The sequence below is a fragment of the Oncorhynchus masou genome, unplaced genomic scaffold, assembly GCF_036934945.1.
Source record: "Oncorhynchus masou masou isolate Uvic2021 unplaced genomic scaffold, UVic_Omas_1.1 unplaced_scaffold_2397, whole genome shotgun sequence".
Lineage (NCBI taxonomy): Eukaryota > Metazoa > Chordata > Actinopteri > Salmoniformes > Salmonidae > Oncorhynchus > Oncorhynchus masou.
Window position 1 is genome coordinate 27,328 of NW_027008853.1, and position 13,736 is coordinate 41,063.

The 13,736-nt window shown below is 47.0% G+C and overlaps 1 protein-coding gene across 1 annotated transcript in view; it reads left to right on the top strand.

Annotated features, from left to right (window-relative positions):
* Positions 1-830: 830 nt before the first annotated feature.
* Positions 831-13,736, top strand: part of LOC135533477 (vacuolar protein sorting-associated protein 8 homolog) — a 39,734-nt gene continuing 26,828 nt past the window's right edge. Inside the window, exons 1-2 of the mRNA XM_064960778.1 lie at positions 831-883; positions 13,396-13,476. Of these exons, the coding sequence (XP_064816850.1) occupies positions 851-883; positions 13,396-13,476 (114 nt within the window). The 5' untranslated portion in view covers positions 831-850. The remainder of the gene's footprint in view (positions 884-13,395; positions 13,477-13,736) is intronic.

Below are 13,736 nucleotides of genomic sequence, written 5' to 3' on the forward strand. Positions count from 1 at the left end.
GTCAAGCAAAGAGGCACTGAGTTTGAAGGTAGGCCTTGAAATACATCCACAGGTGCACCTCCAATTGACTCAAATGTTGTCAATTAGCCTATCAGAAGCTTCTAAAGCCATGACATTGTTTTCTGGAATTTTCCAAGCTATTTAAAGGCACAGTCAACTTAGTGTATGTAAACTTCTGACCCACTGGAATTGTGATACAGTGAATTATAAGTGAAATAATATGTCTGTAAACAATTGTTGAAAAAAAGACTTGTGTCATGAACAAAGTAGATGTCCTAACTGACTTGCCAAAACTATAGTTTGTTAATAAGAAATTTGTGGAGTGGTTGAAAAACGAGTTTTAATGACTCCAACCTAAGTGTATGTAAACTTCCCACTTCAACTGTAACCTTTAGAGAAGCGACACACAACTGGACAACTGTCCTGCTAGATTACCTTTAGAGAAGCGACACACAACCAGACAACTGTCCTGCTAGATAACCTTTAGCGACTATTAGACAACTGTCCTGCTCGATAACCTTTAGAGAAGCAACACACAACTAGACAACTGTCCTGCTAGATAACCTTTAGAGAAGCAACACACAACTAGACAACTGTCCTGATAGATAACCTTTAGAGAAGCAACACACAACTAGACAACTGTCCTGCTAGATAACCTTTAGAGAAGCAACACACAACTAGACAACTGTCCTGATAGATAACCTTTAGAGAAGCAACACACAACTAGACAAATGTCCTGCTAGATAACCTTTAGAGAAGCGACACACAGAGCTCTCTTCCTCTCTCCATCTGTCTGTCACTTAATTCTGTTTTCTGATGGTCACCTCTCTTGTTGTTTTAGACCAAAGTGATGTCCAGGGAAGCAGGGGAAGATGGGAAAAAGGTAAGGACTGTTGTGGGTAACCTCTCATAGGTAGCATCCAGCCAGGCCATCTGTCTGTCTTACACTCTCTCTCTCTCTGTCTCTCTCTCTCTCTCTGTCTGTTTTTCTCAATTCAAATTCAATTTAAGGGTTTTATTGTCATGGGAAACATGTTTACATTGCCTTTAGCAAGTGAAGTAGATAATAAACAAAAGTGAAATAAACAATACAAAAATCTCTGGTCTTTCTCTCCCTCTCTCGCTTACTCTCTCCTTTCTCTCTTCCCCTCCTGCTCTTTCTCTTAGTCTCTCTCTGTCTCTCTCTCTTCCCCTCCTGCACTTTCTCTTAGTCTCTCTCTCTCTCTCTTCCCCTCCTGCTCTTTCTCTTAGTCTCTCTCTCTCTCTCTCTCTTCCCCTCCTGCTCTTTCTCTTAGTCTCTCTCTCTCTCTCTCTCTTCCCCTCCTGCTCTTTCTCTTAGTCTCTCTCTCTTCCCCTCCTGCTCTTTCTCTTAGTCTCTCTCTCTCTCTCCTCTCTTCCCCTCCTGCTCTTTCTCTTAGTCTCTCTCTCTCTCTCTCTCTTCCCCTCCTGCTCTTTCTCTTAGTCTTAGTCTCTCTCTTCCCCTCCTGCTCTTTCTCTTAGTCTCTCTTTCCCCTCCTGCTCTCTCTTAGTCTCTCTTAGTCTCTCTCTCTGTCTCTCTCTCTCTCTCTCTCTTCCCCTCCTGCTCTTTCTCTTAGTCTTTCTCTCTCTCTCTCTTCCCCTCCTGCTCTTTCTTAGTCTTTCTCTCTCTCTCTCTCTTCCCCTCCTGCTCTTTCTCTTAGTCTCTCTCTCTCTCTCTCTTCCCCTCCTGCTCTTTCTCTTAGTCTTTCTCTCTCTCTTCCCCTCCTGCTCTTTCTTAGTCTTTCTCTCTCTCTCTCTATTCCCCTCCTGCTCTTTCTCTTAGTCTCTCTCTCTCTCTCCCTCTCTCTCTCTTCCCCTCCTGCTCTTTCTCTTAGTCTCTCTCTCTCTCTCTCTCTCTTCCCCTCCTGCTCTTTCTCTTAGTCTCTCTCTCATACTCTATTTCTGTCTTCCACCTACTTAGTCTATATCAACAGCCCCCCCCCCACCCCCAGGAGAAAATAAAGAACAGTGATTAGTTTTGTTGGTGTTTTCTCCAGCTAGCTATGTGTCTGACTGTAGCAGACCATTCTGCCATCTGAATGGCGTGTAATTGGTTTATTCAAATTAGTTGTCTAGTAAATAAATATCCAATCACTGAGCGGCTGAGTTTAATGAAGGTTCTGGAAACACACTCTATCTCTCTCTCTCTCTGAGCGGCTGAGTTTAATGAAGGTTCTAGAAACACACTCTCTCTCTCTCTCTGAGCAGCTGAGTTTAATGAAGGTTCTGGAAACACTCTCTCTCTCTCTCTCTCTGAGCGGCTGAGTTTAATGAAGTTTCTGGAAACACACTCCATCTCTCTCTCTCTGAGCGGCTGAGTTTAATGAAGGTTCTGGAAACACACTCTCTCTCTCTCTGAGCGGCTGAGTTTAATGAAGGTTCTGGAAACACTCAATCACTTGTCTCTCTCCCTCTCCTATGCTTCCTCTCTCACTTGAATTCTCTCACTGTTTATCTGCTAGTTATTTTCTCTCTGTTGTCCAGACTGTGGTTGCCTTGTGAAGATGACTGTTATGTGACACTAGATAGCTGGATGTTATTGACTCTGTCTGTGTCCCAAATCAACCATGTTCCCTACGTAGTGCACTACAAACATACTGCACTCTATAGGTAATCTGGAGTATCCATTTGGGACGCAGGCTGTCTGTGGTGCCGGGTTGTTACTATGACGTCCAGCAGCCTGTCTGTGGTGCCGGGTTGTTACTATGACGTCCAGCAGCCTGTCTGTGGTGCCTGGTTGTTACTATGACGTCCAGCAGGCTGTCTGTGGTGCCTGGTTGTTACTATGACGTCCAGCAGGCTGTCTGTGGTGCCTGGTTGTTACTATGACGTCCAGCAGGCTGTCTGTGGTGCCTGGTTGTTACTATGACGTCCAGCAGCCTGTCTGTGGTGCCTGGTAGTGACGTCCAGCAGGCTGTCTGTGGTGCCTGGTTGTTACTATGACATCCAGCAGGCTGTCTGTGGTGCCTGGTTGTTACTATGACGTCCAGCAGGCTGTCTGTGGTGCCTGGTTGTTACTATGACGTCCAGCAGGCTGTCTGTGGTGCCTGGTTGTTACTATGACGTCCAGCAGGCTGTCTGTGGTGCCTGGTTGTTACTATGACGTCCAGCAGGCTGTCTGTGGTGCCTGGTTGTTACTATGACGTCCAGCAGGCTGTCTGTTATAACCTGTTAATCCACCATGACTCATTTTAATCAAGCTACCACCACAGCAAGACCCTAACCTCACACACACACCACACACACACCATACACACACACACACACACACCACACATACACACACACACACACACACACACACACATATACACACACACCACACACACACACCATACACACACCACACACACCACACACACACACCATACACACACCACACACACACCATACACAAACAAGCCTACACACACTCATTCACTATAACTATGACATACAAAAGAAAATAGAGTATTAACACACCCAACCACAGAGAAGTCCAGCGCCTTCAGAATGTTTTCACACCCCGTGACTTATTCCACATGATGTAGATACAGCCTGAATTCAAAATGGATGACATTGACATTTTAGCTCATTTGTTGAGAATGCAATACAGAAATATCTCATTTACATATCAGTGTTCAGACCCTTTGTTAGGACACTCCAAATTGAGCTCAGGTGGATCTTTGATCATCCTCGATTGGAGTCCACCTGTGACCAATACAATTGTTTGGACATGATTTAGAAAGAAACACACCTGTCTCTATATAAGGTCCCACAGTTGACAGTGCATGTCAGAGCAGGAACTATACCATGAAGTCAGAGGAACTGGAGAAACTGTCCCTCGATCTCACGGATAGAACTGTGATGGATCAGATACACTATATAGACAGCAGTATGTGGACACCCCTTCAAATGAGGGGATTTGGCCAGTTCAGCCACACCTGTTGCTGACAGTTGTATACAATCTCCATACAGCCATGCAATCTTGGCAGTAGAAAATGGACTCACTGAAGAGCTCAGTGACTTTCAACGTTGCACCGTCATAGGATGCCACCTTTCCAACAAGTCAGTTCGTCAAATTTCTCCCCACCTAGAGCTGTCCCGGTCAACTGTAAGTGCTGTTATTGTGAAGTGGAAATGTCTAGGAGCAACAACCGTTCAGCTGCGAAATGGTAGGCCACACAAGCTGAAGCACGTTGTGCCTAAAAATCGTCTGTCCACGGTTGCAACACTGTCTCCCGAGTTCCAAACTGCCTCTGGAAGCAAAATCAGCACAAGAACTGTTCGTCGGGAGCTTCATGAAATGGATTTCTGTGGCCCTGTGCACAACGCAAGGTCCATATAGAAATGGTTTGTCGCGCTCGGTGTGGAAGAACATGACTGGCCAGCACAGAGCCCTGACCTCAACCCCGAGCTTAAATGATAATCCTGTGGCTGAATGGAAGCAAGTCCTCCTCAGCAGTGTTCCGACATCTAGTAGAAAGCCTTCCCAGAGGAGTGGAGGCTGTTATAGCAGCAGTGTTCCGTGTTCCAACATCTAGTAGAAAGCCTTCCCAGAGGAGTGGAGGCTTTTATAGCAGCAGTGTTCCAACATCTAGTAGAAAGCCTTCCCAGAGGAGTGGAGGCTTTTATAGCAGCAGTGTTCCAACATCTAGTAGAAAGCCTTCCCAGAGGAGTGGAGGCTTTTATCCAGTGTTCCAACATCTAGTAGAAAGCCTTCCCAGAGGAGTGGAGGCTTTTATAGCAGCAGTGTTCCAACATCTAGTGGAAAGCCTTCCCAGAGGAGTGGAGGCTTTTATAGCAGCAGTGTTCCGACATCTAGTAGAAAGCCTTCCCAGAGGAGTGGAGGCTTTTATAGCAGCAGTGTTCCAACATCTAGTAGAAAGCCTTCCCAGAGGAGTGGAGGCTTTTATAGCAGCAGTGTTCCAACATCTAGTGGAAAGCCTTCCCAGAGGAGTGGAGGCTTTTATAGCAGCAGTGTTCCAACATCTAGTGGAAAGCCTTCCCAGAGGAGTGGAGGCTTTTATAGCAGCAGTGTTCCAACATCTAGTAGAAAGCCTTCCCAGAGGAGTGGAGGCTTTTATAGCAGCAGTGTTCCAACATCTAGTAGAAAGCCTTCCCAGAGGAGTGGAGGCTTTTATAGCAGCAGTGTTCCAACATCTAGTAGAAAGCCTTCCCAGAGGAGTGGAGGCTTTTATAGCAGCAGTGTTCCAACATCTAGTAGAAAGCCTTCCCAGAGGAGTGGAGGCTTTTATAGCAGCAGTGTTCCAACATCTAGTAGAAAGCCTTCCCAGAGGAGTGGAGGCTTTTATAGCAGCAGTGTTCCAACATCTAGTAGAAAGCCTTCCCAGAGGAGTGGAGGCTTTTATAGCAGCAGTGTTCCAACATCTAGTAGAAAGCCTTCCCAGAGGAGTGGAGGCTTTTATAGCAGCAGTGTTCCAACATCTAGTAGAAAGCCTTCCCAGAGGAGTGGAGGCTTTTATAGCAGAGTGTTCCAACATCTAGTAGAAAGCCAGTGTTCCCAGAGTGGAGGCTTTTATAGCAGCAGTGTTCCAACATCTAGTAGAAAGCCTTCCCAGAGGAGTAGCTTTTATAGCAGTGTTCCAACATCTAGTAGAAAGCCTTCCCAGAGGAGTGGAGGCTTTTATAGCAGCAGTGTTCAGAGCTGGGTGGAGGCAACATGTTCCAACATCTAGTAGAAAGCCTTCCCAGAGGAGTGGAGGCTTTTATAGCAGCAGTGTTCCAACATCTAGTAGAAAGCCTTCCCAGAGGAGTGGAGGCTTTTATAGCAGCAGTGTTCCAACATCTAGTAGAAAGCCTTCCCAGAGGAGTGGAGGCTTTTATAGCAGCAGTGTTCCAACATCTAGTAGAAAGCCTTCCCAGAGGAGTGGAGGCTTTTATAGCAGCAGTGTTCCAACATCTAGTAGAAAGCCTTCCCAGAGGAGTGGAGGCTTTTATAGCAGCAGTGTTCCAACATCTAGTAGAAAGCCTTCCCAGAGGAGTGGAGGCTTTTATAGCAGCAGTGTTCCAACATCTAGTAGAAAGCCTTCCCAGAGGAGTGGAGGCTTTTATAGCAGCAGTGTTCCAACATCTAGTAGAAAGCCTTCCCAGAGGAGTGGAGGCTTTTATAGCAGCAGTGTTCCAACATCTAGTAGAAAGCCTTTCCCAGAGGAGTGGAGGCTTTTATAGCAGCAGTGTTCCAACATCTAGTAGAAAGCCTTCCCAGAGGAGTGGAGGCTTTTTATAGCAGCAGTAGTAGAAAGCCTTCCCAGAGGAGTGGAGGCTTTTATAGCAGCAGTGTTCCAACATCTAGTAGAAAGCCTTCCCAGAGGAGTGGAGGCTTTTATAGCAGCAGTGTTCCAACATCTAGTAGAAAGCCTTCCCAGAGGAGTGGAGGCTTTTATAGCAGCAGTGTTCCAACATCTAGTAGAAAGCCTTCCCAGAGGAGTGGAGGCTTTTATAGCAGCAGTGTTCCAACATCTAGTAGAAAGCCTTCCCAGAGGAGTGGAGGAGCAGCAGTGTTCCAACATCTAGTAGAAAGCCTTCCCAGAGGAGTGGAGGTTTTATAGCAGCAGTGTTCCAACATCTAGTAGAAAGCCTTCCCAGAGGAGTGAGGCTTTTATAGCAGCAGTGTTCCAACATCTAGTAGAAAGCCTTCCCAGAGGAGTGGAGGCTTTTATAGCAGCAGTGTTCCAACATCTAGTGAAAGCCTTCCCAGAGGAGTGGAGGCTTTTATAGCAGCAGTGTTCCAACATCTAGTAGAAAGCCTTCCCAGAGGAGTGGAGTCTTTTATAGCCAGTGTTCCAACATCTAGTGGAAAGCCTTCCAGAGGAGTGGAGGCTTTTATAGCAGCAGTGTTCCAACATCTAGTAGAAAGCCTTCCCAGAGGAGTGGAGGCTTTTATAGCAGCAGTGTTCCAACATCTAGTAGAAAGCCTTCCCAGAGGAGTGGAGGCTTTATAGCAGCAGTGTTCCAACATCTAGTAGAAAGCCTTCCCAGAGGAGTGGAGGCTTTTATAGCAGCAGTGTTCCAACATCTAGTAGAAAGCCTTCCCAGAGGAGTGGAGGCTTTTATAGCAGCAGTGTTCCAACATCTAGTAGAACGCCTTCCCAGAGGAGTGGAGGCTTTTATAGCAGCAAAGGGGGGTACCAACTCCATATTAATGCACATGATTTTGGAATGAAATGTTTGATGAGCAGGTGTCCACATACTTTTGTTCATATAGTGTATCTGTGGAAGGGTATAAAACAATTTGTAGAGTGTTGAAAGTTTCCAAGTGCACAGTGGTCTCCATTATTGGGAAATTGAACAAATATGGAACTAACCAGACTCTGCCAAGAGCTGGCCATCCGACCAAACTGAGCAACCGGGCAAGAAGGACCTTGGTCAGGAGTTGACCAAAAACCCAATGGCTGAGTTGGGAGAACCAGTCTCTACAGAACTTCACCAATCTGGGCTTGACATCACACCTGGTGTTTGCAAAACAAGTCCTGTGAAAGACGGAGCACAAGGCAAAATATCCTGTGGTCTGATCAGACTGTAATTGAACTCTGGCCTGAATGCAGAGCGCTATGTCTGGAGAAAACCAGGCACAGCTCATCACCCGTCTAACACCATCCCTACCGTGAAGCATGGTGGTGGCAGCATCATGCAATAGGGATGCTTTTCAGCAGCAGGGACTGGGAGACTGGTACGGAAAGAGGGGAACAAATACAGGCACATCCTTGATGAGAACCTGCTTCAGAGTGCAAACAACCTTAGACTGGGGTGAAGATTTACGTTCCAACAGGACAATGACCCCAAGCATACAGCCAAAGCAACGCTGGAATAGCTTCAGAACTAGAATATGAAAGTCCTTGAGTGGCCCAGCAGAAGCCCAGACTTGAATCCCATTGAAAATCTGTGGAAAGACTTCAAGATTGCTGTTCTCGGCACTCCCCATTTAACTTAACAAAGCTTGAGAAAATCTGCAAGGAAGAAGCTGATCCAGATCTGCAAGGCAAAGCTGATCCAGACATCTCCAAGATGACTCAAAGCTGACCCAGACATCCCCAAGATGACTCAAAGCTGACCCAGACATCCCCAAGACGACTCAAAGCTGACCCAGACTTCCCCAAGACGACTCAAAGCTGACCCAGACATCCCCAAGACGACTCAAAGCTGACCCAGACTTCCCCAAGACGACTCAAAGCTGACCCAGACATCCCCAAGATGACTCAAAGCTGACAGACATCCCCAAGACGCTCAAAGCTGACCCAGACTTCCCCAAGACGACTCAAAGCTGACCCAGAGCTGACCCAGACTTCCCCAAGACGACTCAAAGCTGACCCAGACATCCCCAAGACGACTCAAAGCTGACCCAGACTTCCCCAAGACGACTCAAAGCTGATCCAGACATCCCCAAGATGACTTGACCCAGACATCCCCAAGACGACTCAATCGCCCCCAAAGATGCTTTCACAAAGTATTGACCCAGGTGTGAACACTTACATAAATGAGATTTCTGTATTTAAAATAAATAAATAATTCATGGGGTATTGTGTGTAGATGGACGAGAGAAAACAAATCAATGTAATCCGTTTTGAATTCAGGCTGTAACACAACAAGATGTAGACAAAATCAATGGGAATTAACACGTTCTGATCCATCACACTATCATTGCTTTGCTTTGTCCCAGAATCCCTCACATCTCTCTATCTCTCTCTGTCAGCGTTTGAAAATGTCATCTCACCAATCAGACAACACACACACCTGTTTAGCCTCCAGTCAATGTTGTAAATGTCACTTCTACCCTGCATTTATCTTAAATAACTCTGACTTTTCAAAACAGATTATCTTTCTCTTGTTCCTCGTTGCCGTTCAGCCAATCTTCATGCAGGTCACGTTTGATGGGTTTCTCCTCAGGCGCTGGCATTTTACAGTTATTAAAAAGATCCCAATCACCAGAGGGCCGTGGAAACAATGATTGTTTTATTCTGTTCTTTTTCTGGTAATTGAAGCCTGTCAACAGTGGAGGTCTTTGGAGCTACTATAGTGTCCTATAGATGTGGATGGTGTCCTGGAGATGTGGATAGTGTCCTGGAGATGAGAGATGGTGTCCTGGAGTTGTGGATAGTGTCCTGGAGATGTGGATGGTGTCCTGGAGATGAGAGATGGTGTCCTGGAGATGAGAGATGGTGTCCTGGAGATGAGAGATGGTGTCCTGGAGATGAGAGATGGTGTCCTGGAGATGAGAGATGGTGTCCTGGAGATGAGAGATGGTGTCCTGGAGATGTGGATGGTGTCCTGGAGATGTGGATAGTGTCCTGGAGATGAGAGATGGTGTCCTGGAGATGTGGATGGTGTCCTGGAGATGAGAGATGTGGATGGTGTCCTAGAGATGGGGATATTGTCCTAGAGATGAGGATAGTGTCCTAGAGATGAGGATAATGTCCTAGAGATGAGAGACATGGATAGTGTCCTAGAGATGGGGATATTGTCCTAGAGATGTGGATAGTGTCCTAGAGATGAGGATAATGTCCTAGAGATGAGAGACATGGATAGTGTCCTAGAGATGGGGATATTGTCCTAGAGATGTGGATAGTGTCCTAGAGACGTGGATAGTGTCCTGGAGATGTGGATGGTGTCCTGGAGATGGGGATAGTGTCCTGGAGATGGGGATAGTGTCCTGGAGATGGGGATAGTGTCCTGGAGATGAGAGATGTGGATAGTGTCCTGGAGATGTGGATAGTGTCCTGGAGATGAGAGATGTGGATAGTGTCCTGGAGATGTGGATAGTGTCCTGGAGATGGGGATAGTGTCCTGGAGATGGGGATAGTGTCCTGGAGATGAGGATAGTGTCCTGGAGATGTGGATGGTGTCCTGGAGATGTGGATGGTGTCCTGGAGATGTGGATGGTGTCCTGGAGATGAGAGATGTGGATGGTGTCCTGGAGATGAGAGATGTGGATAGTGTCCTGGAGATGTGGATGGTGTCCTGGAGATGAGGATAGTGTCCTAGAGATGTGGATAGTGTCCTGGAGTTGTGGATAGTGTCCTGGAGATGAGAGATGGTGTCCTGGAGATGAGAGATGGGGATGGTGTCCTGGAGATGTGGATGGTGTCCTAGAGATGTGGATGGTGTCCTAGAGATGTGGATGGTGTCCTGGAGATGAGAGATGTGGATGGTGTCCTGGAGATGTGGATGGTGTCCTGGAGATGTGGATGGTGTCCTGGAGATGAGAGATGTGGATAGTGTCCTGGAGATGTGGATGGTGTCCTGGAGATGTGGATGGTGTCCTGGAGATGTGGATGGTGTCCTGGAGATGAGAGATGTGGATGGTGTCCTGGAGATGAGAGATGTGGATGGTGTCCTGGAGATGTGGATGGTGTCCTGGAGATGTGGATAGTGTCCTAGAGATGGGGATAGTGTCCTGGAGATGTGGATGTGGATGGTGTCCTGGAGATGTGGATAGTGTCCTGGAGATGTGGATGTGGATGGTGTCCTGGAGATGTGGATAGTGTCCTAGAGATGTGGATAGTGTCCTAGAGATGTGGATAGTGTCCTAGAGATGTGGATAGTGTCCTAGAGATGGGGATAGTGTCCTAGAGATGAGAGATGTGGATAGTGTCCAAGAGATGAGAGATGGGGATAGTGTCCTAGAGATGAGAGATGTGGGTAGTGTCCTAGAGATGGGGATAGTGTCCTAGAGATGTGGATAGAGTGTGGATAGTGTCCTAGAGATGTGGATAGTGTCCTGGAGATGTGGATAGTGTCCTAGTGTCCTGGAGAGAGATGAGAGATGTGGATAGTGTCCTAGAGATGGATGTGGATGGTGTCCTAGAGATGTGGATAGTGTCCTAGAGATGGAGATGAGAGATGGGGTGTCCTAGAGAGATGAGGATAGTGTCCTAGAGATGTGGATAGTGTCCTAGAGATGGGATAGTGTCCTAGAGATGTGGATAGTGTCCTAGAGATGTGGATAGTGTCCTAGAGATGTGGATAGTGTCCTAGAGATGTGGGAGTGTCCTAGAGATGTGGATAGTGTCCTAGAGATGTGGATAGTGTCCTAGAGATGGGGATAGTGTCCTAGAGATGGGATAGTGTCCTAGAGAGATGTCCTAGAGATGGGGATAGTGTCCTAGAGATGGGGATAGTGTCCTAGAGATGGGGATAGTGTCCTAGATGTGGATGGGGATAGTGTCCTAGAGATGGGATAGTGTCCTAGAGATGAGAGATGTGGATAGTGTCCTAGAGATGAGGATAGTGTCCTGGAGAGATGTGGATAGTGTCCTAGAGATGTGGATAGTGTCCTAGAGATGGGGATAGTGTCCTAGAGATGAGAGATGTGGATAGTGTCCTAGAGATGAGGAGTGTCCTAGAGATGTGGATAGTGTCCTAGAGATGTGGATAGTGTCCTAGAGATGTGGATAGAGTCCTAGAGATGTGGATAGTGTCCTAGAGATGAGAGATGTGGGTAGTGTCCTAGAGATGAGAGATGTGGATAGTGTCCTAGAGATGAGAGATGTGGGTAGTGTCCTAGAGATGGGGATAGTGTCCTGGAGATGTGGATAGTGTCCTGGAGATGAGGATAGTCCTGGAGAGAGGATATGTGGATAGTGTCCTAGAGATGTGGATAGTGTCCTAGAGATGTGGATAGTGTCCTAGAGATGTGGATAGTGTCCTGGAGAGAGATAGTGTCCTAGAGATGGGGATAGTGTCCTAGAGAGATGAGAGACGGGGATAGTGTCCTAGAGATGAGAGATGTGGATAGTGTCCTAGAGATGAGGATAGTGTCCTAGAGATGTGGATAGTGTCCTAGAGATGTGGATAGTGTCCTAGAGATGGGGATAGTGTCCTAGAGATGAGATGTGGATAGTGTCCTAGAGATGAGGATAGTGTCCTAGAGATGTGGATAGTGTCCTAGAGATGTCCTGGATAGTGTCCTAGAGATGTGGATAGTGTCCTAGAGATGTGGATGGATAGTGTCCTAGAGATGAGAGATGTGGATAGTGTCCAAGAGATGAGAGATGGGGATAGTGTCCTAGAGATGGATAGTGTCCTGGAGGGGATAGTGTCCTAGAGATGAGGATAGTGTCCTAGAGATGTGGATAGTGTCCTAGAGATGATGGATAGTGTCCTGAGAGATGTGGATAGTGTCCTAGAGATGAGAGATGATGGATAGTGTCCTGGAGAAGAGATGAGAGATGGGATAGTGTCCTAGAGATGAGAGAGGGGATAGTGTCCTAGAGATGAGAGATGGGGATAGTGTCCTAGAGATGAGGATAGTGTCCTAGAGATGTGGATAGTGTCCTAGAGATGTGGATAGTGTCCTAGAGATGTGGATAGTGTCCTAGAGATGACAAGGATGAGAGATGGGATAGTGTCCTGAGAGATGGATAGTGTCCTAGAGATGGGATAGTGTCCTAGAGATGTGGATAGTGTCCTAGAGATGTGGATAGTGTCCTGAGAGATGTGGATAGTGTCCAAGAGAGAGAGATGGGGATAGTGTCCTAGAGATGAGAGACTGGAGATGGGATAGTGTCCTAGAGATGTGGATAGTGTCCTAGAGATGTGGATAGTGTCCTGGAGAGAGATGAGAGATGTGGATAGTGTCCTAGAGATGAGGATAGTGTCCTAGAGATGTGGATAGTGTCCTAGAGATGAGGATAGTGTCCTAGATGTGGAGTGTCCTGAGATAGTGTCCTGATGAGGATAGTGTCCTAGAGATGATGGAGAGGATAGTGTCCTGAGAGATGTGGATAGTGTCCTAGAGAGAGAGATGAGGATAGTGTCCTAGAGATGATGGATAGTGTCCTAGAGATGTGGATAGTGTCCTAGAGATGAGGATAGTGTCCTAGAGATGAGAGATAAGGATAGTGTCCTAGAGATGAGGATAGTGTCCTAGAGATGAGGATAATGTCCTAGAGATGAGAGACATGGATAGTGTCCTAGAGATGTGGATATTGTCCTAGAGATGTGGATAGTGTCCTAGAGACGTGGATAGTGTCCTAGAGATGAGATAAGGATACTGTTGTGTTGTGGCTGATCCATGTTGTTGTGTTGTGTTGTGGCTGATCCATGTTGTTGTGTTGTGTTGTGGCTGATCCATGCTGATGTGTTGTGTTGTGGCTGATCCATGCTGATGTGTTGTGTTGTGGCTGATCCCTGCTGATGTGTTGTGTTGTAGCTGATCCCTGCTGATGTGTTGTGTTGTGGCTGATCCCTGCTGATGTGTTGTGTTGTGGCTGATCCATGCTGATGTGTTGTGTTGTGGCTGATCCATGCTGATGTGTTGTGTTGTGGCTGATCCATGCTGATGTGTTGTGTTGTGGCTGATCCATGCTGATGTGTTGTGTTGTGGCTGATCCCTGCTGATGTGTTGTGTTGTGGCTGATCCATGCTGATGTGTTGTAGGTGTTTGCTGAGACCACGTTGGACCCCCAGCAGAGTCAGTCCTGGGACCAGCTACGATGTCTCTACAGAGGACCTTCCAGGGTAGGTCTGCTACTCCTTTCTGTGTTTCTCCCTCTCCTCTCTCCTCATGTTATTTTTCTCTCTGCATTGAAACGTGGAAGACGTCACCGTCAGTAAGTGGCTACACTACAGGATTAGCTTGCATCAATACTTCCTATTGCTGACTGGGCTTCAAATAAGGATGGAGGGAGACAGGCAGGCAGAGAGACAGGCAGGCAGAGAGACAGGCAGGCAGAGAGACAGGCAGGCAGAGAGACAGGCAGGGAGAGACAGGCAGGCAG